General features: G+C 35.6%; 1 protein-coding gene across 1 annotated transcript in view; it reads right to left on the bottom strand.

The window, feature by feature from the left end:
* The window catches only part of LOC121420306 (ubiquitin-associated and SH3 domain-containing protein B-like), a 33108-nt gene extending 8904 nt beyond the window's left edge, over positions 1-24204 (bottom strand). Inside the window, exons 1-3 of the mRNA XM_041614884.1 lie at positions 24045-24204; positions 5691-5744; positions 4838-5024 (exon numbers count right to left, since the gene is read on the bottom strand). Coding sequence (XP_041470818.1) covers positions 4838-5024; positions 5691-5744; positions 24045-24163 — 360 coding nt within the window. The 5' untranslated portion in view covers positions 24164-24204. The remainder of the gene's footprint in view (positions 1-4837; positions 5025-5690; positions 5745-24044) is intronic.
* Positions 24205-25427: the final 1223 nt, after the last annotated feature.

Genomic DNA, 25427 nt, shown 5'->3' with positions numbered 1-25427 from the left:
GTTTTGATTGATCCAATCAATCATAACTCTATGGAAATCTATCAGTGTCATCATTTTTTCTACAGGAAATGTGCAAAATTTGTAAACAAATGAGAACGCACCAAACTCTCAAGAAATCAATGAATTTATGGATATTCATGATCTAGAAAACAAAATTGAGCAAACATGCATTTTATATTTAGACTTTGCTGGCTTTCCATAGTTGCGATTGATCAGATCAATCATAAGTCTTTGTAAGACGGGGCCCCAGGAGGTGTACTGCAAAACAGTCAACAGTTTTGTGAAATTGACTAGAATTTTTCAATGCCATTTTTTTCTTTCTTTATATACCAAATCTGAGTTTGATAATTTTTTTAGCAATTTATGCTTGTCTGCTTTCTCCATTTTATCATGACAACTTTTTGTTGGGGGTGAACTTGACACATTTCTGGATGTACAAAGGTTTCTTTTTAAGCTGTTAAGGGGGGGGGGGGGGGGGTTATGGGCAAGGTATGCCACCCCCTAGGTCCACCAATTCAACAACCAAAGGGCTTTTATAAAACAAGAGTAGTATTTTATCTACCATGCAATCCCTAGGCATTAGTAGTGTACAAAATTTATCAAATAATGCTTTCTGTTTTTTAATTAACCTATTCAAACTGACCTAAACTGGCATAATTTAAAAAAAATTTGATTTCTATTTTCACTCCTGGGTCAATCCATGTCAAATCAACCAATGCTTGTCACCCGACCCTCTTCGATTTTCTTTAAACTCGCACCAAATGTTGCCCCAAGTGTCTGACGGAAAAATCTGAAATATTTTGCCCCAATGTCAAATGGTTGCTAAGATACGGCCTCCCATAGCAACCAATGCGCACTCAAAGAAATTATTTTGTAAAAAATTGCCTATTTTTGATTGACTACTGCAGCAAAGTTTGATTGATTACAGTCTTCATTTTAAGTAAATTGGAAGAACTTTTTGGTCTAAACATGCAGAGTATACTGTAGCGCGGACCTGTCAACCGGATTTCGCACACGAGGTCACCGAAAATGGCGTTAAGCATCCGTGTCAATGATTTCAGAAGCATGTTTGGAGGCTCATAAATCCAAAACTAAATTAGCTTAGAACCAAATATTATGCACATTTATGGACTTTCATATACTCAACAGAATTACAAAAAATTGACCCAAGAGTGTGTGTCGTTTTCCTGTAGGGCGCCCTCAAAGTTGGATTTTTTTCAAAAGATGCCAAGTTCAAGGTCACAGATCACCTCCCGTCCCATCGAGGAGGGGGACCAATTTCTGTGTTTTGATAGACATTTACCCATATTTTTAAGTGTTACTTGAGAAATTTTGCTTCCGGAATGTTTAGGGGCTGATTTGCGCATTCCAAAATGGTCGTATACACCCTAAATTTGACGTTTATGACTCATACATGCTTTTCAACACTTTTCAAATTGTGATAACTCAAAGATGAAATGCCAAAAGACATTGATATCTTCTATGATGATAGTCTGTAATTGGTATTAAAAGGATGTATCTTTAGAAATAGTTTTTATTGTTGGTAATGACCTTGAAAACACACCTAAAATTCAATAAAAACAGTAAATTGGCTAATTTTTCAGAATCATATGGCATTCAAATGGTGTTTACATTGACTTTCAAATGGGTGTCATTTCAATACAAAGGGTGAGCTTAAGCCAAAACTTGAAAGACATGTTCAACTTTTGTTCTACTTTAAGCAACATAAAATATTTGAACTCAAAACTATATCATTTGACCTTGAAATTATTCCAAATATAGCTAATTATTGCTTCATAAGTAGCATATTCAAATCGTGCATGTACATTGCACTTTGCAACACATTTCAAAATGGATTTTCTCAAAGAGAGAATACCTGATCAGGCTGATATTTGCAGTATTGGTAGTCTGTAATGAGTTCTTGGAGGATCTACAGATTAAGTACCTATTCTCTCATGACAATGACCTTGAAAATACAGCTGAAAATCATGAAAAATCAATAAATCAGACTGAACTAAAAAAATATATCATTTGACCTTGAAATTATTTCCAAGTATTGAAATGTGTTGCTAAACTAATGTACATGCACGATTTGAATATATATGCTACTTATGAGGCAACAAATAGCTACATGTATATTTGGAATGATTTCAAGGTCAAAAGATATTGTTTTGAGTTCAGTCTGATTTATTGATTTTTCATGATTTTCAGCTGTATTTTCAAGGTCATTGTCATGAAAGAATAGTTCCTTGATCTGTAGATCCTGCAAGAACTCATTACAGACTACTAATACTGCAAATATCAGCCTGATCAGGTATTCTCTCTATGAGAAAATCCAATTTGAAATGTGTTGCAAAGTACACGTGTGATTTGAATATGCTACTTATGAAGCACAAATAGCTATATTTGGAACAATTTCAAGGTCAAATGATAAGGTTTTGAGTTCAAATATTTCATGTAGCTTAAAGTAGACCAAAAGTGGAACATGATTTGCAATTATCAGCATGAGCTCACAATCTAAGATGGAATAACACACAATGAAAAGTGGGTAAAAACACTTGATTACTAATGAAAATTGTATGATTTATTGATTTTCATGATTTTCAGCTGTATTTTCAAGGTCATTGTCATGAGAGAATAGGTACTTAATCTGTAGATCCTCCAAGAACTCATTACAGACTACCAATACTGCAAATATCAGCCTGATCAGGTATTCTCTCTTTGAGAAAATCCATTTTGAAATGTGTTGCAAAGTGCAATGTACATGCACGATTTGAATATGCTACTTATGAAGCAATAATTAGCTATATTTGGAATAATTTCAAGGTCAAATGATATAGTTTTGAGTTCAAATATTTTATGTTGCTTAAAGTAGAACAAAAGTTGAACATGTCTTTCAAGTTTTGGCTTAAGCTCACCCTTTGTATTGAAATGACACCCATTTGAAAGTCAATGTAAACACCATTTGAATGCCATAATGATTCTGAAAAATTAGCCAATTTACTGTTTTTATTGAATTTTAGGTGTGTTTTCAAGGTCATTACCAACAATAAAAACTATTTCTAAAGATACATCCTTTTAATACCAATTACAGACTATCATCACAGAAGATATCAATGTCTTTTGGCATTTCATCTTTGAGTTATCACAATTTGAAAAGTGTTGAAAAGCATGTATGAGTCATTAACGTCAAATTTAGGGTGTTTACGACCATTTTGGAATGCGCAAATCAGCCCCTAAACATTCCGGTAGCAAAATTTCTCAAGTAACACTTGAAAATATGGGTAAATGTCTATCAAAACACAGAAATTGGTCCCCCTCCTCGATGGGACGGGAGGTGATCTGTGACCTTGAACTTGGCATCTTTTGAAAAAAATCCAACTTTGAGGGCGCCCTACAGGAAAATGACACACACTCTTGGGTCAATTTTTTGTAATTCTGTTGAGTATATGAAAGTCCATAAATGTGCATAATATTTGGTTCTAAGCTAATTTAGTTTTGGATTTATGAGCCTCCAAACATGCTTCTGAAATCATTGACACGGATGCTTAACGCCATTTTCGGTGACCTCGTGTGCGAAATCCGGTTGACAGGTCCGCGCTACAGTATACTCTGCATGTTTAGACCAAAAAGTTCTTCCAATTTACTTAAAATGAAGACTGTAATCAATCAAACTTTGCTGCAGTAGTCAATCAAAAATAGGCAATTTTTTAAAAAATAATTTCTTTGAGTGCGCATTGGTTGCTATGGGAGGCCATATCTTAGCAACCATTTGACCTTGGGGCAAAATATTTCAGATTTTTCCGTCAGACACTTGGGGCAACATTTGGTGCGAGTTTAAAGAAAATCGAAGAGGGTCGGGTGACAAATTGTCTGAAAATTGGTTGATTTGACGTGGATTGACCCTCCTTTTAAATTTACTGTTCTACATATGTATGTACGTTGTTTTCTGTACCTACATATACATTCTTGAAATTACCTTGATATCCCAAATATGTATAAATACCAGTGACTCTGTTCTATGATAATAGGCTGATGATGAGGTGTGAACCTCGAAACATGTTCCAATTGATAAAATATTATGTTATTTTCCTTATTTTCGTCTTTAAGTTGATATCGTGTTGTTCTTTTGGAAGCATTCGGGGTTGTGTTGGTTATAACATGTTGTATGATGTCTTGTTGTACTATCAAAATACGATATCATGTTCCAGGAAATCATATGTATGTAGGTATAATCCTCCCCCATTAATTAATTCATGCAAGTATTCATGTAATGGCTTTCCAGTGCCTGTTTACATGCTTGAGTACATGTACCCACATGAAGACCGCCTGGTTTCATCTGCGGGTGATACTTTGGTTTCATACAGTGGGTCTGTGGTTGGTGTCAAGTTGTGGGTGCTCAAGCATGCAAACTATATTTATTTTATTGATGTATTTATATTTACATGCATGTACTATTTTGATGTATTTATAGTTTGCGATTGATTATTCTTTGTTCCTATGCACTTGTTGTAATTAAAGAGAAATTCCAGTAGTTGCAGTAAACACTGATTTCATGAAAAAGTCTGTAAAACAAGGCTTTAATTGTCAGTATATCGAGGATCTAGATCTGGTACAGTTACATGAACTGAACTTTGTGAATCTTGAAATCTATGCTGAAAAATGTTCACACCGAAGATCCCCAACACAGATAAGCGCACGATAATTGAACATGACAATACAAATAATTGAATTGAATAACAATTGTTACCAATTCTGAATTATCACCAAATAATGTCATGAATGCAAGGTAAGATATGTAGACATCCCACCCCGATGTAATATTATGAGAACTCACTGTGATAAACGAACACAGAGTGACGTGAGGGAGGAGGCTGTGGGCTCCGTTACGACCGCAGAGGGAGAGAGACTTGTTCCAAAACTCATCCAGCTGTTCACCCAGGGGACCTACGGCACAGGCGTAGACGATGTATTCCCTCGGTATCGACTCATCCAAGGTCGGGTCATCAAGGTGGTTCAATAACCTGGAATATGAGTCAAGGATTATCATTGTGACCAATTCTAAATTTATCATGAAACAATGTCATAGTACATCGATGCAAGGTATCAAGATTGAGATATTTATGGGGTTTTTTGTTTGTTTTGGGGGTTCAGGGCACATGAGAGTAATTCATCTGCACGCAAAGCATGTTGGACAGGCGTAAGTAAAGATCACATGACTTTATTGATTAAAATAATTCATTAAATATTAAAAAAATAAAACAATAGAGATAATGCTATGTTCACTCTTTCATAATAAATGCGTTTGGGGAGGCTAGACTGCATTTTTGTATTTCATTTTAATTATTATTACCCACAATGCAGTTCTGGTTTTTCTGGCAATGAACTGGCCGAAATTATGGTTAGTCTTATTTCAGGCCATTTAACTTTTGATTGAGCTGGGCAAGCTGATTAACATATAAAAGTCTTAATGTACTGTTGATTGTGACTAATGTCAGTGAATTAAAGCAAAATCTATCGTGGGATTGATTTTAAATGATTTTTTGATGAGCTATGATATAACACGTGAGTGAATGGGGGTCTGTAATACTCATGTGAGCCCTTCAAAGGACTCGTTTGTATACTGCTTTTCTTTGTTCAAAATAAAGAAATGATTACAATCAATTTGATATCAGATCAATTATACCTACCAATCAGAGGCAAGTTGAATGTCTTGGTGTCCTGTTGCTGCAGCTGCCTTCTCCCTGTCAAAAAATAATAATAAAAGAGGAATCAAATACAATGAGAGTGAAACCAAAAGCAATAAATAACATTTCCTTGACATAATTGGGGTTAAGTGCATTTAATTTTGAATGAATGCACTCAAGCCATTGTATAATTGTAAAAGGCCTTTATGCAACATGCACAATTTTACAAGTGCAATGTATAGAATCTAGACCAAGTCCTTACAGCAACAAGTTCATTAGAACAAGTACATGTAGGCCTACATGTAGATCGAGCAAATCAAAATAAGAAAGTGAACAAATTTAACGTTTCTCTTATTTTTCACAAAATGATTATGCACAATGTGGCAAGTATGCAATTTATGAGGAAACTGATGATGTCACTCTCATCCTTTTGTATTTTATAATATGACACTTGTACTTGTATACATACACTTTTTTTTAAAAAATATCAAATGGTTAACACCATCCCCCACCAAGTCACACACAGAATCATATGACGAATCATCTTTAAATTTCCCCAAACCAAATTGGACCCTAGATATAGTACTCCATACTTCAAGATCATATTCCATACGCAATTCCCATCTCACCCCCCCCCTTGGCCAATGGAGACAAGGCAATTCAGTATTTCCAGGATTTAAAAAAGGGGGGGTGGAATGAACAAATTTTCAATTCAATTCAATTAATTTTTCACTCATTAAAAATATCATCCATGACCATACAAGCTATAAAAAATTATACATAAGCAAGAAGGAATGACAAACAAAGTAAAGGAAGTGACAATATGTAATTTTAAACAAGAATTGTACAGAACAGAATTTGAGTGTGGACTGGTGTGAAAAAAGTGATACATAAAATGTAGATCTTTAGTTCCTGTCCAGAAGGGATCCCCACATAATAGGTCATGCAAAGACAAACACATACAAAAGGAAAACAATCCTCATGTGTGTTTTCCTTTGTAGTTAGAAAGATAAAAATAAGGGAAAGGGACTAGCGTAATTGGAGCATCACAGAAAAATTGATAGGGGAAAGAATAAAATTAGGCAAACATTGAAATTACAGTTATACAGTACCGAATGTGCACATTCAATGGAACAAGAATGATAATTGGAATATAGGAATATGAATTCATGAGTAAATGTTCAATGGGTGACACAACATTGGCTCCTATGAAAATTGCTCCGGTCTCAATGTCTCAGAGGGCATAGGGTTAGGGTTAGATCTTGTAATAGAGTTTTTGAAAAAAATATATAACTTTAAAGATTAAGCAAGATTTATTCAGTTTTGGAGATTATTATACAGGTTTTATGTTTGGCTTAACATGCACATTTTCCATCGGAGCAGTTGTCGTCCGAGCACATGTCATCCATTCAAGGTGTGACCCTTACAATACAGAGGGGGCAAGATTCCCTTGTACCCCTACAGGGACATGCCACTTGTACTCAAGAGTTGAGAATACAAATCTCAAGGAAATTATTGCGGGCTAGAAACTAAATATTCAGAGCTGATGAAAAACTGTCTGATGTCTCCAACACTGAAAGCAATTAGTCATGGTACTGTCATTCTCAATCAAACAGAACTGCACCATGGATTATTATTACGATACGATGAGTACCAAGATAATTGGCACAAGAACTCCAGTACAGGAAATGAGAAAATAAAGAAAATGGAGAGTGTGATTTTTTTGTTTGCTGGCAACACTATGATGAACGATTGTACTCTTGCAATGAATTATATCGTAAATTAATAGATGATTGTCACTAAATGAAACCTCTTTGAATGCAGAATTCAATATTAAAAATCATAAATGTACAATATGAAGCCTTTGAATATGGATTAGTTTTAAATTTTACAGGTTGATTACAAATGGATGAATTCATTTTGTCAAAAATACATTAGAACAAAATTCTGATGGAATAAGAGGTATACCAACAAGACCTGGCCATACAAACTGCCTTTAAGAATTATTGAAACTCTTAAAGCTGCTTCTGATGAAAAATATCAGCATTCTTTGAGATCTGCAAGCCCCCCCCCCGGATTAAAAGGATGAGCATTATAGAGACATGATTGACAAGGGGCTTACATGACACAGGATATGACTAAATATGAAATACTATTTCATCTAAATACCCCTGTAATTAAACTGTCACCATGAAGACATTCATTCAAAATCTATGCAGTGTCCATGTTTGCATGATCTAAAGCTTGGAAATGACAGAGAATAGATCTATAAATTTATATTACACTGTAAGCCACTTTTCTATGAAAACTCTTAATGTAACGGGTATTTTTAAAATCTACAGTAACATGAGACTTTACAACTGGGCTGATTTCCCCTTTAAAATGGGCTGTAGAACTATCGGCTTTAAATATTAAACACAGATTTGGATGCTAATGACATTATCGATGCACGTTAAGTTTCCATAAAATAACCATAAAAGAGATCAAGTACCACAACTATATTTATCTTCACAACATGAGAAATGCTTTTCAACTGGAAATGGGCCCTCGGAAAATGAAGCAAGCACTTGAATACAAACATTACACTCTAATTACAGGGATTTAAAATAAGTCCAGATGGACTGTAGTTAGGGACCAATCGAATTCCGGATTTAGTGTGAATCCTTAAGATTCATTTTTAAATCTCGAAAGATTTAAATTTAAATCATTTGAGATTTAAATTTAAGTCTTTAGGATTAAAACTAAATCCAGAAATCGATTGGTCCCTAACTACAGTCCATCTGGACTTATTTCAAATCCCTGTAATTTAGAGTGTAGATCAATTTAAAGCAGTTGTATAGAACAGTCTGCTAGTTTGCCACAAAGAATTATTTGAAGCCTCATCTTATTACAGAGTAAAAAACATGGGATATCTTTTTCTTTAAGATTTATTCCAACAAATGAGATATATGCAAATTATGGGTACCATTGAAAATCTAAATTAACTTAATTTCACATCATTTTATTTCTGCGACCTATTTGGAACTATCCAAGCGTATTGATCGACAGTAAGTACTGCACGAGCATACATGTAAATGCACGTGTACTGAACACTAGTAGACAGCATTTAAAGTAAATCATGTTATCCAGGTAAATTTCAAAACTCCTGAAAAAGTTTGCCTGCCAATTAAAAACAGAAAGTAAAATGCTATATACCTGGGTGATATATGGAAGTTTTGATTCTATTGTAGAGTAATAAAGTATGCATAATCTATCATTCATCCACCACCCCTCTCTCGTTTCCTCTCCGTCTTCCTTCCTCTATCAAACGCTCTACACACACGAGCTTGTTCACACTGGCTATAAATTTAGCTTATAATATAGGCACAGGCAGCTTTTGTTTCCGTCATTACAAGTCTGATGCTGTTAATACATGAAATGCCATCTACAGTGTCTACAAGAATTGTTTGTACACTACTGTACATGTACATACAGCAATGATGCATAATGAGAAGATTAATTAAGTTGGAACCCCAAAATTCCTAACTTTGCCATTATAAAATATAATATTGTATATCAATATGAAAGAGGGAAGTACATGTATACATGTAGCCATTGTTTTGCACTTGGTTGCAAATTGTGATCATTCACGCGTGAATGATTATGACATCTGAAATGCAATAATGCATTTTTCAGACCTTGATGTGATCATTGAAGCATAGAATGCAATACGTCAATTGATGATCATGACTTATTTCCTATTTTTCAGAAAGATGAGATATGCTTTCATTTGATATACGATTCTTAATATTTTGGTCGCCTTTACGGATTTTGTAAACGATATTGATGTCTGACTGCTGTTGCCTCATTGACTTAAATTGTAAATGGGTGTAATCGAATATACATACATGTAGATTGAATTTTTCATATTATTTCATTTCCTGTCAAATTTAATTCAAGTGGAGCACCTCTGATTAACCTTATGTCCAAGTTTCTTGAACTAGGTCCATAAATTTTCTAAGTTACATTTATGATGACATAAAACTTAACCTTAGGTTTAATAAGATTTTGATGTTGATTCCCCCAACATGGTCTAAGTTCATTTACCCTATTGACCTCTGACCTTGGTCATGTGACCTGAAACTAAGGCAGGATCTTCAGAAATACTTGATTAACCTTAAATGGCCAAGTTTCATGAACTAGGTCCATACTTTCTAAGTTATGCTGTCATTTCAAAAATTCAACCTTCGATTAAGATTTGGTAGTGATGCCGCCGGCATTGGAAAAGCGGCGCCTACAGTGTATAGTCTCACTCTAGTAGATGCAGGTGAGACAAAAATGGAAAATAAAGTACAATGTATGGCCTTCGTTTTGCAAAATATTGCGCAACGCTTCATTGATCATGACTTATTTCCTTTTTTCTGAGAGACGATATGATATGCTTTCATTTGTAATACAGTTCATTTCAGTTGGTATTCAAATTCCATAAACAATTTTAAACAAACGGATGCTTGACTGCTGTTGCCCCATTGACTTTTTGTACAGGGGAGGAATTAGATTCATTTTTAATATTTCATTTTCTGTCAAAATAAATAACACAGGTGAAAACAAACATCTGAATTTCATATCAAATGAAAGCATGTCATCGCATCTCTCAGAAAAATAAGAAATAAGTCATGACCATTGAAGTATAGCGAGTGACTATTACGCTTCAATGATCACAAAAAGGTATGAAAATATGCTTTATCACAGTTTAATGAATTACAATCATTCATGTGTGACCGATAATTATGTAACATTTAACATGTAGATGGAAAACAAAGACTTTACTTTTCTCTTACATATAATAATTGATATATATATTTTTTTTATCATAGTCCTTCCACTCATTTTTCAGTGTTTTTAATGTACAGAGTACAAATAATTCTTGTAAACACTGTGTACTGTATTTTATGTATTAAAGTCTGATGTGGAAGACAGAAACAGACATCTTAATACACACACTAGTCTTGTAAAATAGTTGCGTTTTACTTCAACAAATGTCACTTTTTTATTATGGAGAACCTGCATCGGCTCTTTGACGATAAAATGAAAACGACAACTTATGCAAGACCGGAGTGTAATAGCGAAGGCAGCCATGATTGATATTAAAGTTTTCCACATCAGATATATTGCTGACAGAAACATTCAGCATTAAAACACAAAACACTAAATATATGCACAACTCAGTAATATGTAAAATGAGAGAGTTGGTGAAGTCTATTGCTCACTACTTCTTTTGTTTTTTATTGATTGAAATGATAAAATACATGTATTTCAATTTGTACAGATTTGAAAAATGACTGAACAGGAGTCAGGAGCAATATTAAAACATAATTTCACATACATGTAACAATGAGAAGATGAACAAATATTAGTGAGTGCCATGGGTGACATCATCAGTCCCCTCATTTGCATACCATTACTGACCAGGATGTGCATATAACTCTATTGTGAAATTAAGTGAAACTTTTAAATGTCATACTCTTCTAATTACATCAGATTTGATGACATTTTCAGTGCTTATACATGTATATGCTTATTGAATTTTTTTCTTAGGGGCATTGAAAAAAAAATCCCCTGATACCTATGTGCTGTAATATAGGACTAAATTCTAGTAACTTTCTTTATCTTCCATGAATTTTCCTAAAACTTTATTATTTTTTCTGCTAATTCTAAAACAAACTTTCCTTCAGGGTAACTTCCCCTTTAAATATAACAAGTGGAGCGCCCTCTGGCAGTCTAACATGCATTATGCAATTCAATATAGCAGCAGCAGTGCTGACTTTGAAAACTACTATGAAATAATTTTCACAAAAGACACCAGGATTCATATAATGATACAATACATGTAGGTCATTGACCCTAAATATTTGACCTTGATCATGTGACCTAAGACTTGTCAGTGATAATTGATTACCCCTACATGTATGTCCACATTAGTTTGAAAATTATGACAGCAATTCAAGAATTACTTCCAACATGGCCAAAGTTCATTGACCTTAAATGACCTTTGACATGTAACCTGAAACTCGCACAAGATGTTCAGTGACAATTGATTACTGTACATGTAATACAGTATGTCGAAGCATGAATAAGATCGGTTAAGGGTTCGCATTGAGGTGAAAAAAAATTTTTAAGGTACTTTTATCAAATTTGCTTTTAAAATAATCTTTGATATCTCAGGTTTAAAAAAACTAAGTTTCATGAAGTTTGATGATTCCGAAAGTACCGGAATAGTCCATTTTATTCATGGGGGTGCTGCTACCTCTCATCACGGACGGACATTTCTACTCAAATTAAATTCACTCTAGTTTTATTGTTTTTAAAGTTACTCTAATTTGGTTTGGATGTTCTTGCACTCTGAACATTACTCTATTATCAGACATAATATAGTAGAAAAAAAATATTGGGAAGTAATTTTTTTTGGTAGGTGTTAACATTTCCATTTTGAAATTTCCGTCCGTGATGGAAAAAAAGATGAAAAGTTTTTTTATTCTTTATCAGAATAGAAATAAAAAATAAAAAGGTGTAGAGGTATCTCTCTAAACACTGTACATCATTTTATTTGAACATAGCTGAAATCCATACATTTTATCCATATCATAAATTCAATCAAAAATGATCACGGACGGACATTAATTTCATCACGGACGGACAAAGTTAATTCACTCAAATTCATTTCACTCTAGTTTTATTGTTTTCAAAGTTACTCCAATTTTTTTTAATGGTCTTGCACTCTGAACATTTATCTATCATCAAACATAAATTAGCAGGAAAAAAATATGGGAAGTAAACTTTCCTTGTAGATGTTAACATTTCCGTCCGTCCGTGATGAAATTAATGTCCGTCCGTGATCATTTTTATTAGGATAATGTCTATGGATTCAGCTTTTTATTCTTTATCAGAATAAAAACAGAAATAAAAGTGTGTAGAAGTATTTCACTGGACACTGTACATCATTTTATTTGAACATAGCTATAATCCATACATTTTATGCATATAATAAATCAATCAAAAATGATCATGGATGGACATTAATTTCATCACGGACGGACGAGTGAAATACTGGTGGAAAGATTCATATATGCAAATGAGAAACTTAGCTGAGTAGATTATGAATTTAATTTTAGCTTCTAATTGCAGTGAAAAATGGCTCTGAGAATTATTCAGAACTCAAATGGAATAAACCTACAACTCTTCACAATTTTTTGTGATATCTTTGTTTGGCCGTTATTGGGGCTATATTGCTGTCAGAAATTTTTTTTAAACATTATTGGAATGCAGATAGAGTTGAAAAGCTACATGTACATGTATATGCCAAAAAAGCGGGAAACAAAGTATGGCAAGAACAAGTCCAAAGCTGTAGATTTCACCAATTCAAGCTTGCAGAAAGTGATGGAGAAGAAGTAGAATGCAATGCATAATCTGATAAGCAGAAAAATCAATTTTTCCATGTACAAACCTATGGCTTCACAATGCTTCTAAGAGAACATGACATCACAGTCTTGAGGTTTGTGAAAATTACATGAATACCTATTTTCGAAGTCCATTTTGGAGCTAATTTCAAGCAAATCGCTTATCTGGTAAACTGTGAAAATGCATAAAGCTTGCACTGCAGTGTTTAGAAGTTTTAATAAGCTTTGGATTGGAATATCAAGTTCAATTTTGGATTCGGTCAGGGCCTAAATACATGAGGGCTGTTGATGTTATGGGGTGTCTCCGCTTTGATATGTGCAAAAGATGGATTTGTTGATCCAACAAACAAGCATAAGGATCAGCAACCTGTTGATCTTTTCAATTCAGTTTTTGGACCTTAAAAAAACATCTTTGCTCTTGGAAAAAAAATACTTGAATCAACATGATCATTAATCAACTAGCTGTGGATTTTGAACCTACTAGTATTCTACAATTTAAAAAGACAATATTCTTTACATTCGATTTTGACAAGAACTGTGTTTAGAGCAATCGTATGTCTACATGTAGATTATACTGTGCGTCTAGCACCCAGGGGGGCCACTTACATTGACGAGTGGATACCATGCGCAACCAAAAAACAAGTAAAAAGGATTTTCACGATAGGGCACGTTACGTACGTAACGGGATAAGGGTGTCAAAAACACAAAAATAATGAAAACAGGGTATCTATTTCACTAGGAAATTACGTGTAGGGCCTATAGGGTCGAATTTGCGGGGATGATGAAACAAAATTAAAATGTTTTATAATAGAGGTGGGCTATAGAGGGTGACATTTTCAGATCATGCTCATCACACCTTAGTTTGATGAATTAGTGCACACTGACACCATAATCAGAAAAAAAAATGAAAAAAATGTGAAAACCAGGGTGCCCTGGCCGAAAAACCTGAAAATCCAAGATGGCCGCCGGATTGCCTAAAAAAACATGTTTTTGGCCATAACTCGGTCATTTTTTCATCTTTTAGCCTAGTTTTGGTGTCTAAACCTATGTTTTAGGGGTCACTGAACTCATTTATGGTATTCCTTTTAATATATTAGTGTTAAAATTCATGTTATATCAGTATTTAATCAAATTTCTACTTATTTCCTCCAAAATGCGAATTCTTACAGTATTAATTCCTACAGATGACGTGTGCATCACAATCAACAGTTTAAGCTTTCTTCTTTTTTTTTCTTCTTGTCTCATGCCCATTATCCCAAATGTCATCCACTTTGTATTAAAGTAGGCCTATGCACAATAGTTCCAGCACTGCTCCCTTTATCACCGCATGTAATGTATCACTATTACCACTCGATCTCCTCATTACTACAAACATCAAATAGCAGCATCTCTTAACAGTCAGCACATCCCTCTACACACTTAATATGTGTTGTATGTGAGCCACACATATATTTGATGCAGGCAATATTATCTCTACCCTTGTTCAGCATGAAGTCAAGTTAGGGCTTTGTGAAAAGTTAATTGCATACTATGCCATACATGCCGACCCTGAAATCCTTCCTCAAGAAGAGTGTGGTCAGTTGTAGCAGCATTACAGGCACTGACAAAACAAGTATAGTTAGGACAGACACAAGTCATCCATGTGGGAGACCTTCGAGAGTGAGGTTGCATCTGCAGGGAAAACAAAGAAGCACAGCCTCTTCAATGAACACCAATTTGCTCAGATGGGATACACTGCTGCAGTCATTCTATATCACATCCCAGAGTATGAGGCGACATTGCAGAACATCAAATCCAACAACCTACTTGTTCAAGCCTGCCATCTGTAGTGTACCTGAGTGTGATTTAGTCATGATAGTATTAGCCTGGTTCACATACTGCATAACCCTGCACTCCTAACATGGTGGAAGTCAGCTCACAGAATGATCTAGTGACCATCCTCCCACGTCTTCATGATGATCTGCTGAATAACAAGACAGACACGCTGTCTTCATACAAGGTACCATACTCTTTCCAAGTGGAAAAACCTGAGACCTTGTAAGGCTTGTAGGCATGTATTTGCAGCAAATGTGTCAGCAAGCTGCCAAAGATTTGGCTATTCGGAGAGGAGAGGGGTATGGATTTAAGCAAATGGCAGAAACAGGTTTTGCAGAATCTAGAGCAACTGAACTCTAGAAACCCACACCAGAAGATCTCACCAATCTACCTTCAAACAATTTACAGTGTGAGCAGGATCTGTCAAAGTTTGACAAACTAGCAAAGCTTTCCGCTGCTGCTTCTAATAGAAACTTCACTGCCAAGGGTATTTGAGATGATATGACCTTGAACAAGGCTGGTGTAGTAAACTGGAAAAAGCGACCCATATAACATTGCAAAAATGTTGGGTAAGAGTGAGCAGAAATGGGTGGAAGAGCAAAACATCCTCTCGCAGGAAAATCTTCAGCAGAATGTGGCCCAAGCACAACAAGCAGTTGAGTACCAGGTACATGTATGTGCATAGGCTGTTACAGAAATGCAAAAAATGGGGAGGTCCATTAACAAACGTTGATGAGCTTCAGGAATGCCAGGATACCCAGGATTCAACCAAGCTGAATGTTACATGCAGAGCTGTCATATCCCAGACACACATCCCATCTAGATTACTTGGTGCGCCAACACTTGTATTAGGTCAACCAACTACCGTATGTGAAACAAAAATGAAGGTGAACTTGACTCTTCTATTGACTGGAGGAGAGTCTGATAATCTCCCTGCCCCTTACTGCCTACTGAGGATGACATGCATTCAATCTAAAGTCATCCAATGGGATCACACAGCCAACTGCCCATTCAAACCTTGAAGAAAATACTGACAAAGACAAAGAAGTGGGCATCAATGAGTTCTGCAGTGTGATATGGGATTACGATAATGAACGAAACTGACATCGTGAGGGATATGAAATCGAGCACATGGAAAGATACCGATACTTCAAAGATAAAAATGGGCAGATCAGCATGAGTGCTAGAAATGGCCATAGCACGGCGATGTACAGACAGTACTGCCGATGCAGATTCTTCTATGTACGGGTAATGTAATTGGCTCATGGGATACATCTTCCAGCAGAAACATTACATTTGTGCTTGGCAATCGGCATATCATTTTACAATTAAATATGTATACCCACAGTGGACCTGTATAGTTCTCTCTGACTAGAGGTCTGATGACCAAATAATTGGTACTTCAAAGCAGATACAGTGTTAGTACTGGCTCCACAGTTACCATGCATGCCGACTCCTAATTCACTAGCCACATACAGGTGTCGCACAACACAGTCATGTGTAGGTTTTTGGTATATTTCTCGATGTATTGTTTAAATTAAAAAAAAAACTTTTAGTAGCTAGAATTTATTATTAGTAGTATCATAGCTAGCATGACTTGAAGAAAATACTGAAAATAAAGTACAAAAATTGTGGTTGGGGTAGGGGTGAAGGAGAGGGAAAATTTAATATCAAATATGGGGGAAAATGTGAGTTTAATGTAGAAGGTTAGGTTTTACACCAAAAATATCATTATATTCAATTTCCTTGACCCCTAAAACATGGGGTTAGATACCAAAACTATTACAGTAGACAAAAAAATGACCGAGTTACAGCCAAAAATGTCTATTTTTAGCCGAAACGGCGGCCATCTTGGATTTTTACGTTTTCGGTCAGGGCACCCCGGATAACGCATTTTTTTCATTTTTTTTTCAAAAGTGGTGTCAGTAGGCACAAAGTCATCAAACTAGGGTGTGATGAGCATGTTCTGAAAATGTGACCTAAAATTGACCCTCTATAGCCCACCTCTACTAATAAAGGATGTCCTATTTGCCCCAACACTTCGTGTTTAGAGTCCGATTTGCGCGAGGTGCAGAAGGTGGGATCGTACTAAACCAAACTACCTGAAAGCCGACGACCGAAGGACCCGGAACAATAAAACATTCCTGTACTTGTTTAGGGGTTCATTTCAGGGAATATTTGCCAAGAGTATCGTTTTGTTTCCAATACTTGTTCAGGGTAGGGTTTCACACGCCAATACTTGTTAAGGGGTGCATTTTCAGAATATGGAAATTACTTATTAGGGTGCTTTTCGAGACCCCACGGTCGCGCATGGTATGCACTCCTGAATGGAAGTGCCCCCCCCCCCCCCCCCCCCCGGGGTCTAGCATAGAAATCAAGTTGCTACATCTTAAATCACGTTGCAGCAACTTGATTGAAGTTGTAGCAACTTGATTGTGCCACTAATACTGTTTAATATTATTAAAATATGTACAAATCATCAATACAATAGCATTTGTTTACCCAAAAAAGTATTAAGAACTTCTTACAGAGTTCTTCCATTGTATTTTGATAGTGTCCGTCCGTGATGTCCGTCCGAGATGTCCGTCCGTGATGGAAAATGTTTGCAATTCTCTCAGAAGTTTGATATTGGTTAAGAATTCAATATGCTGAACATAGAAGCTAACATACCCGAGTGTTAGTTGCATTAACAATTATTGGTCCATGTAAAGCTGTTTAGATAGAAACAATAAAAATGTACAAAAATTCTAAAAACCACATTTCTATCATGTCCGTCCGTGATATGGCACATTTAGTGGATACCTATGTTTGTAGGTAACCATGGCAACAAACTTTTTTCATCATTCAGCATACTTTGTCCTACCCTTCACTATAAAACACAAAGGAACCTTGTTAATCTTATTCCTAATTTGTTACAAGCCTTCAAAACTTTCAAAATCTATCAAATGTCCGTCCGTGATGAACCGATCATGAATAAGATCCATAAACTTTCAAAGTAATGATGGTAATACCCCCAACTTGGTCAAAGTTCATTGACTCTGAATGACCTTTGACCTTGGTCATATGACTTGAAACTCAGGTAGGATGTTCAGTAATACTTGATTAACCTTATGTCCAAGTTTCATGAACTAGGTCCATATACTTTATAAGTTATGCTGTCATTTCAAAAACTTAACCTTCGGTTAAGATTTGATGTTGACGCCGGCGCTGCTGCCATTGGAAAAGCAGCGCCTATAGACTCATTCTGCATAGCAGAATAAGACAAAATATTAGACAAAAATGCATTAACAAGCTTTATTGCAATTTAGCTTAATCATCAAGCAAGTATGCTACTTTTCATACATCTCATCCACATACAGCTTAGAATAGAAAACATCAGAATTTTGCAGGGATTCAAGGGAACATGGACCTACGTAAATAAAGTAGGTCAAGGGAGGGTGGAATTGAAGCAAATTAAAATGGCAGTGTGGACAGACCAGGTCTATGTAATGAATAAATGTTTTGATCATTAGAACACTTTGGGAAATATTGATACACCCAGCTGTAAACACATGCAACATAAACTTGAGATATTGACAAAGGATTTTACTCTACATGTACATGTAAATTGTAATTGTACAGAATATACAAGTAACAAATCAAAAGACACTCAACTTTAAAGGACACCCCCCCCCCCAAGAAAAGTTGATTTAAATAAAAAAGAGAAAAATCAAACAAGCATAAAATTGACAATTTCATAAATATTGGATGCCATATAATAAAGATATGACATTTTGTAGAATGGGCATCATGCCTAATTACCAACGCATGGCCAGCCATGCAACCAGTAAATATGCCATGTGCCCACCCCCCCCCCATCGATAGGATTAGTACGCATGCAGTAACTATGGAAACTAGTCTAAACCCACTCAGCTGCACCCCTCTTGGGTTTAATAAAAGTTTCACACTACATGTATATCTACAACTGGGTGAATCACAATCATTTATACAGCTTTGCTTAATTTCACATACTGTACAGTGTAAGAGTTATTATTTTCACATCCTGGACAGTATGCAGGGGACTGATGACATCACCAACTCACTACATGCATTTCTTTTGTATTGAAATATGTATCAGTGTCATGTGAAGCAAAGTTTAATTCCTTCCTTAACATCTGGATCAGTTTTAACATTCTGAGGTTCATTGAAGTTCTTGTCATTATAGCGAGATCTGTAAAAACTTTAAATATAGTACAATTCAATTAAAAACAAAACTTTAAAGAAATAGTGGGGGCATCATCTCTCATTTGCATAGAACTAATTTGTGAAAATTTAAGTTACATTTTAAATGTCAGGTCTGATTTTGATAAATCGTGAGCGATATGCTTTTTAAAATTTATTATATTGGTTCATATCAACATTTTTTCTGGGGTGGACTTGACCTTTAATAATATCTAACATGTACATTATGACAAATACGAATACAGTGACATTAACAGCACTGCATCACTGTACAACTTCTACATGAAAGCAAATAAAGTTTAAAGGATGCCTTGAACACCATCGTTACGATAAGAAAACAGTCTTCATTTACACAATCACAAAAATGCACCGTGTTTTGATAAGCTTGATAAGCTTTCGCTTCCTAGGCTGCAAGCTTACCAAAACATGAAAAATTTTACATGATTGTGTAGTAATCAGATAAATCTTTTCAATAAACCATTGAAATTATTTTTTTTACAAAAACTGAAGTTGGTTCTCTTTCACATTTGACACAAAATTTTATAAACATTATTTCAAGGAAAAGTTGGATCTTGGAAAATGGGGGTGGAGAAATTTGAGCAAAAGGAACAAAATAAGTCCTGACAAGCACAGAAGTCAAAGAAAAAAATGATAAGGAAAATATGTGATTATTTTTTTTAAGTACATGTACCAAAAATGAAAAACTAAAAAGACTGAAGATTTTAACAAATTTAACAAAGTACAAAACTGAAACAATATGATTCAGATGTGACATGACAAGAGCAAAATTTTATGGCACAAAATAAAACTCGAATAGGCATATGAATATGTATATATGACTAAATCCAAAGCCAAAGGACACTCGAATTACTTGATAAAATGGCCTTATCGTCATCCAAGTCACTGGGGACAAACTTGAGACACACCTCAAATATCAGCAATCTTTCAATAGAATCCACGGTTGGAAGATTTTCAAAAGAAATTCATTGTTCGCGATGCGAAACTGTGCGAAGCTTCTCACTGAGCGGGGACTTCCTTCCACCACACGTTTTCCCATTGACACAAAAACAACTGACTCGGACACTTTTTCAAACGACAAAAATAGTCTTTTTCTTTTCTCTCCTGTGGCGGTATATTCTTCCTAGTTGATGAAGCAATGATCAAAACAATTAATAAGACAAAATTAATCACACAAAAACACTATTTAACTGTCTAAATACTCCTCGTGATCCGAGTCCCCTTCCCGTGTCAAGTTCGTCCAATCTCCCATAGGAGGGGACTTGGATAACGACTAATACTAATCCTCGTTATCCAAGTCCCCTCCTATGGGAAATTAGACGAACTCAACACGGGAAGGGGACTCCGATCACGAGGAGTATTTAGACAGTTAAATAGTGTTTTTAATGTGATTTTCATTGATTTTAATGATTCGTATTATCGAAAATATTCATTAACCATGTCTATTAAACTGTCTAAAAGTGGCAGAGTGGTTTTGAAGAGGAGGGAAATGAGGGGTAGATGAATATCAACGGGTTAATTGCCGTTTTGTATTTTTAGGAGAGGGGACTTGGATCACGAGTAATAGTACTTCTCGTTATCCAAGTCCCCTCCTATGGGAAATTGGACGAACTTAACACGGGAAAGGGACTCGGATCACGAGGAGTATTTAGACAGTTAAATAGTGTTTTTAATGTGATTTTCATTGATTTTAATGATTCTTATTATCGAAAATATTAATTAATCATGTCTATTAAACTGTCTAAAGTGGCAGAGTGGTTTTGAAGAGGAGGGAAATGAGGGGTAGATGAATATCAACGGGTTAATTGCCGTTTTGTATTTTTAGGAGAGGGGACTTGGATCACGAGTAATAGTACTTCTCGTTATCCAAGTCCCCTCCTATGGGAAATTGGACGAACTTAACACGGGAAGGGGACTCGGATCACGAGGAGTATTTAGACAGTTAAATAGTGTTTTTAATGTGATTTTCATTGATTTTAATGATTCTTATTATCGAAAATATTCATTAATCATGTCTATTAAACTGTCTAAAAGTGGCAGAGTGGTTTTGAAGAGGAGGGAAATGAGGGGTAGATGAATATCAACGGGTTAATTGCCGTTTTGTATTTTTAGGAGAGGGGACTTGGATCACGAGTAATAGTACTCCTCGTTATCCAAGTCCCCTCCTATGGGAAATTGAACGAACTTAACACGGGAAGGGGACTCGGATCACGAGGAGTATTTAGACAGTTAAATAGTGTTTTTAATGTGATTTTCATTGATTTTAATGATTCTTTTTATCGAAAATATTCATTTATCATGTCTATTAAACTGTCTAAAAGTGGCAGAGTGGTTTTGAAGAGGAGGGAAATGAGGGGTAGATGAATATCAACGGGTTAATTGCCGTTTTGTATTTTTAGGAGAGGGGACTTGGATCACGAGGAGTAGTATATACTGTTTTAATTCAAACTTTTTAGACAGTTAAATAGTGTCTTTAATGTGATTTTCATTGATTTTAATGATTCTTTTTATCGAAAATATTCATTAATCATGTCTATTAAACTGTCTAAAAGTGGCAGAGTGGTTTTGAAGAGGAGGGAAATGAGGGGTAGATGAATATCAACGGGTTAATTGCCGTTTTGTATTTTTAGGAGAGGGGACTTGGATCACGAGTAATAGTACTCCTCGTTATCCAAGTCCCCTCCTATGGGAAATTGAACGAACTTAACACGGGAAGGGGACTCGGATCACGAGGAGTATTTAGACAGTTAAATAGTGTTTTTAATGTGATTTTCATTGATTTTAATGATTCTTTTTATCGAAAATATTCATTTATCATGTCTATTAAACTGTCTAAAAGTGGCAGAGTGGTTTTGAAGAGGAGGGAAATGAGGGGTAGATGAATATCAACGGGTTAATTGCCGTTTTGTATTTTTAGGAGAGGGGACTTGGATCACGAGTAATAGTACTTCTCGTTATCCAAGTCCCCTCCTATGGGAAATTGGACGAACTTAACACGGGAAGGGGACTCGGATCACGAGGAGTATTTAGACAGTTAAATAGTGTTTTTAATGTGATTTTCATTGATTTTAATGATTCTTATTATCGAAAATATTTATTAATCATCTCTAGGAAACTGTCTAAAAGTGGCAGAGTGGTTTTGAAGAGGAGGGAAATGAGGGGTAGATGAATATCAACGGGTTAATTGCCGTTTTGTATTTTTAGGAGAGGGGACTTGGATCACGAGGAGTAGTATATACTGTTTTAATTCAAACTTCTTTAGACAGTTAAATAGTGTCTTAATGTGATTTTCATTGATTTTCATGATTCTTATTATTGAAAATATTTATTACTCATCTCTAGGAAACTGTCTAAAAGTGGCAGAGTGGTTTTGAAGAGGAGGGAAATGAGGGGTAGATGAATATCAACGGGTTAATTGCCGTTTTGTATTTTTAGGAGAGGGGACTTGGATCACGAGTAGTATATACTGTTTTAATTCAAACTTTTTAGACAGTTAAATAGTGTCTTTAATGTGATTTTCATTGATTTTAATGATTCTTATTATCGAAAATATTTATTAATCATCTCTAGGAAACTGTCTAAAAGTGGCAGAGTGGTTTTGAAGAGGAGGGAAATGAGGGGTAGATGAATATCAACGGGTTAATTGCCGTTTTGTATTTTTAGGAGAGGGGACTTGGATCACGAGGAGTAGTATACTGTTTTAATTCAATTCTATTGATCTTAATAATTCATCATCGAAAATAGGAAACAAGTAACACAGTGGTTTAATTCGGATGAAGGGGGACTTGAATCACGAGGAGTAATTATATTATTTTACGTACCTTACGAAATAAAGCAATGGAGACAGTTAAGAAAGAGATATGCATTTTGATTTATTTAGTAAAAACGTGATAGACGAAATAAAGCATAATCATGACAAACATATCATGAGATTTATTCATAGCATAATTAAAAAGTACGACGAAATAAAGCCTATATATACTGAAAAGAAGTAGATGCAATTTTGATTTATTTAGTAAATTAGGGATAAACGAAATAAAGCAATGTCTGCAGAAGAGGGATATACTCGGGGCCGATTTATTTAGTAAAAATGTAAACGAAATAAAGCAAATTTCATAGTGTGGGAAACATAAGAAGATGAATATAATCTTGATTTATGTATATGAAAAGTACTAATTTACGAAATAAAGCAATGGAGATTGAAAAGATGATTCAATCCTGATTTATTTAGTAAATTAGGAATCAACGAAATATAGCAATTGAGACTGTTCGAGGGATATACTTGGGGCCGATTTATTTAGTAAAAATGTAAACGAAATAAAGCAAATTTCATAGTGTGGGAAACATAAAAAGATGAATATAATCATGATTTATTTATATGAAAAGTACTAATTTACTAACTAAAGCAATAGAGATTGAAAAGAAGTATATAGATGCAACTCGAATCGATCTAATTCATAACGCCAATAAAGTGAAGATAGACCAAAGATTGTAGAGCTCGCGTACGCGGCGCTCTACGATCTTTGGTGGAGACTGAAAAGAGACAAGTCATACACCACACACCTACGATGGAGGTTGGTAGAAACAGGTAGGACATGTTTTACGTTGTGAAAAATTGTCCGTGGATCCGAGTCACCGGGGACTTGGATCACGATAATGCCGATAAAATTCGTCTGTATGGAAATAATGTTCGCATTACTCAGCTCAGCTCAGCGGGATAGAGAACGCGAGCGGTACTTCCGGGTTTGCGAACCCCGCCGAAACGGGGTCGGAGATAAGAGCGATCCGCCCAGTGGACGTTTCATCCCGTGTCCACACATTATATAAGGAAATATAAAATACAACAAAAAAGACAGGAGATACTTACACTCGATGTTTTGGAAATCCCATGGACATGAGGAGATCCAAGGGAGTTATACTTTGCCGAATCATGCTTGTTTTCCGCATGGTTCGCCGGTGAACTTCTGAGGAAGATCCCACTGACATTTTGGATCACTTTCGATCAAGTTTCGCTCACAAAAAATGATTGACATGTTCAGATTTAGACGCATGAGGGCGCCAAATGACAACAAACCAAATTCGGGGATTGAGGAGAGCTTTTTTTTTTGTCGAGTGGAAAGACTATACTTCCATAGGCGAAACTCATTAAGGGGTTGCAAGATGATAAATTCTGGGAATAAATTCGGAATTAATTCTATCTTTGTGTAACTTCATTATCATATTCATGACTTTCATCCGTCCCCCTCCTTTTCATTCATTTATGTCTCTTTTTATCATTTATTTCCCCCCCGGGGGGGGGGGGGCGGCACTTCCATTGACAAGTGGATACCATGCGCGACCATGGCGTCTCGAAAAGCACCCTAAACACATATTTTCCATATTCTGAAAATGCACCCCCTTAACAAGTATTGGCGTGCATAACCATACCCTTAACAAGTATTGGAAACAAAATATACTCTTGGCAAGTATTTCCTGAATGTCGAACCCCCTAAACAAATACAACGATATTTTTAGTATTATGTCACTGTCGTCGGTCGTCGATTTTACCTTTACCTGATTGGGTTTATAGTACAGCCCCACCTCCCACATCTCGCGCAAAATCTTACTCTAAACACGTAGTGTTGAGCTCTTAGGGGCAAAAAGTGCATTCTTTTTCAACATTTTATATAGTCTTAATTTTTAAGCCCTCGCAAATTTGATCCTATCGAAAATAGGTCCCCCTTTTTTTCATTATTTTAGTGTTTTTGACACCCTTATTACGTTACGACGTAACGTGACCTATCTTGAAAAAGACATCCTTTAAACGTGATTTTTGGTCGCGTATTATATCCACTCGTCAATGTGAGTGCCCCCCCCCCCGGGTTATTTTCCTAAGTGTTAATGGATCAATTTAATAAGAGCCAAAACGACCCCGGAACCCGCCTACTGTACGCGAATGCTGCAGGCCTTTGAGCAATTTTTGGAGAAGGGGTGCTGGTTTGGAAAAAGAACGGCCCCCGGCACCCCTGCTTTCCAGGGCAATGTCGCCTTACTTGTATATTGATTAATATATATATGTATATATATATATATATATATATATATATATATATGTTTATTTTACGTCGGATTAAGTTGAATGAAGTTCACGTGATTTCAGAGCTCTTTAATTCGATATATAACAACCCGATGTTACCCATTATGACTGGGCGTTGTGGCGTGCGCCTGTCAATCCAAGATGTGGGGAAGTTACAAATTGATGCAGAGGTTC

Source organism: Lytechinus variegatus, chromosome 8 (genome assembly GCF_018143015.1).
Source record: "Lytechinus variegatus isolate NC3 chromosome 8, Lvar_3.0, whole genome shotgun sequence".
Lineage (NCBI taxonomy): Eukaryota > Metazoa > Echinodermata > Echinoidea > Temnopleuroida > Toxopneustidae > Lytechinus > Lytechinus variegatus.
Note: the sequence above shows the minus strand (reverse complement) of the source record. Positions and strands in the feature narration are given on the sequence as shown.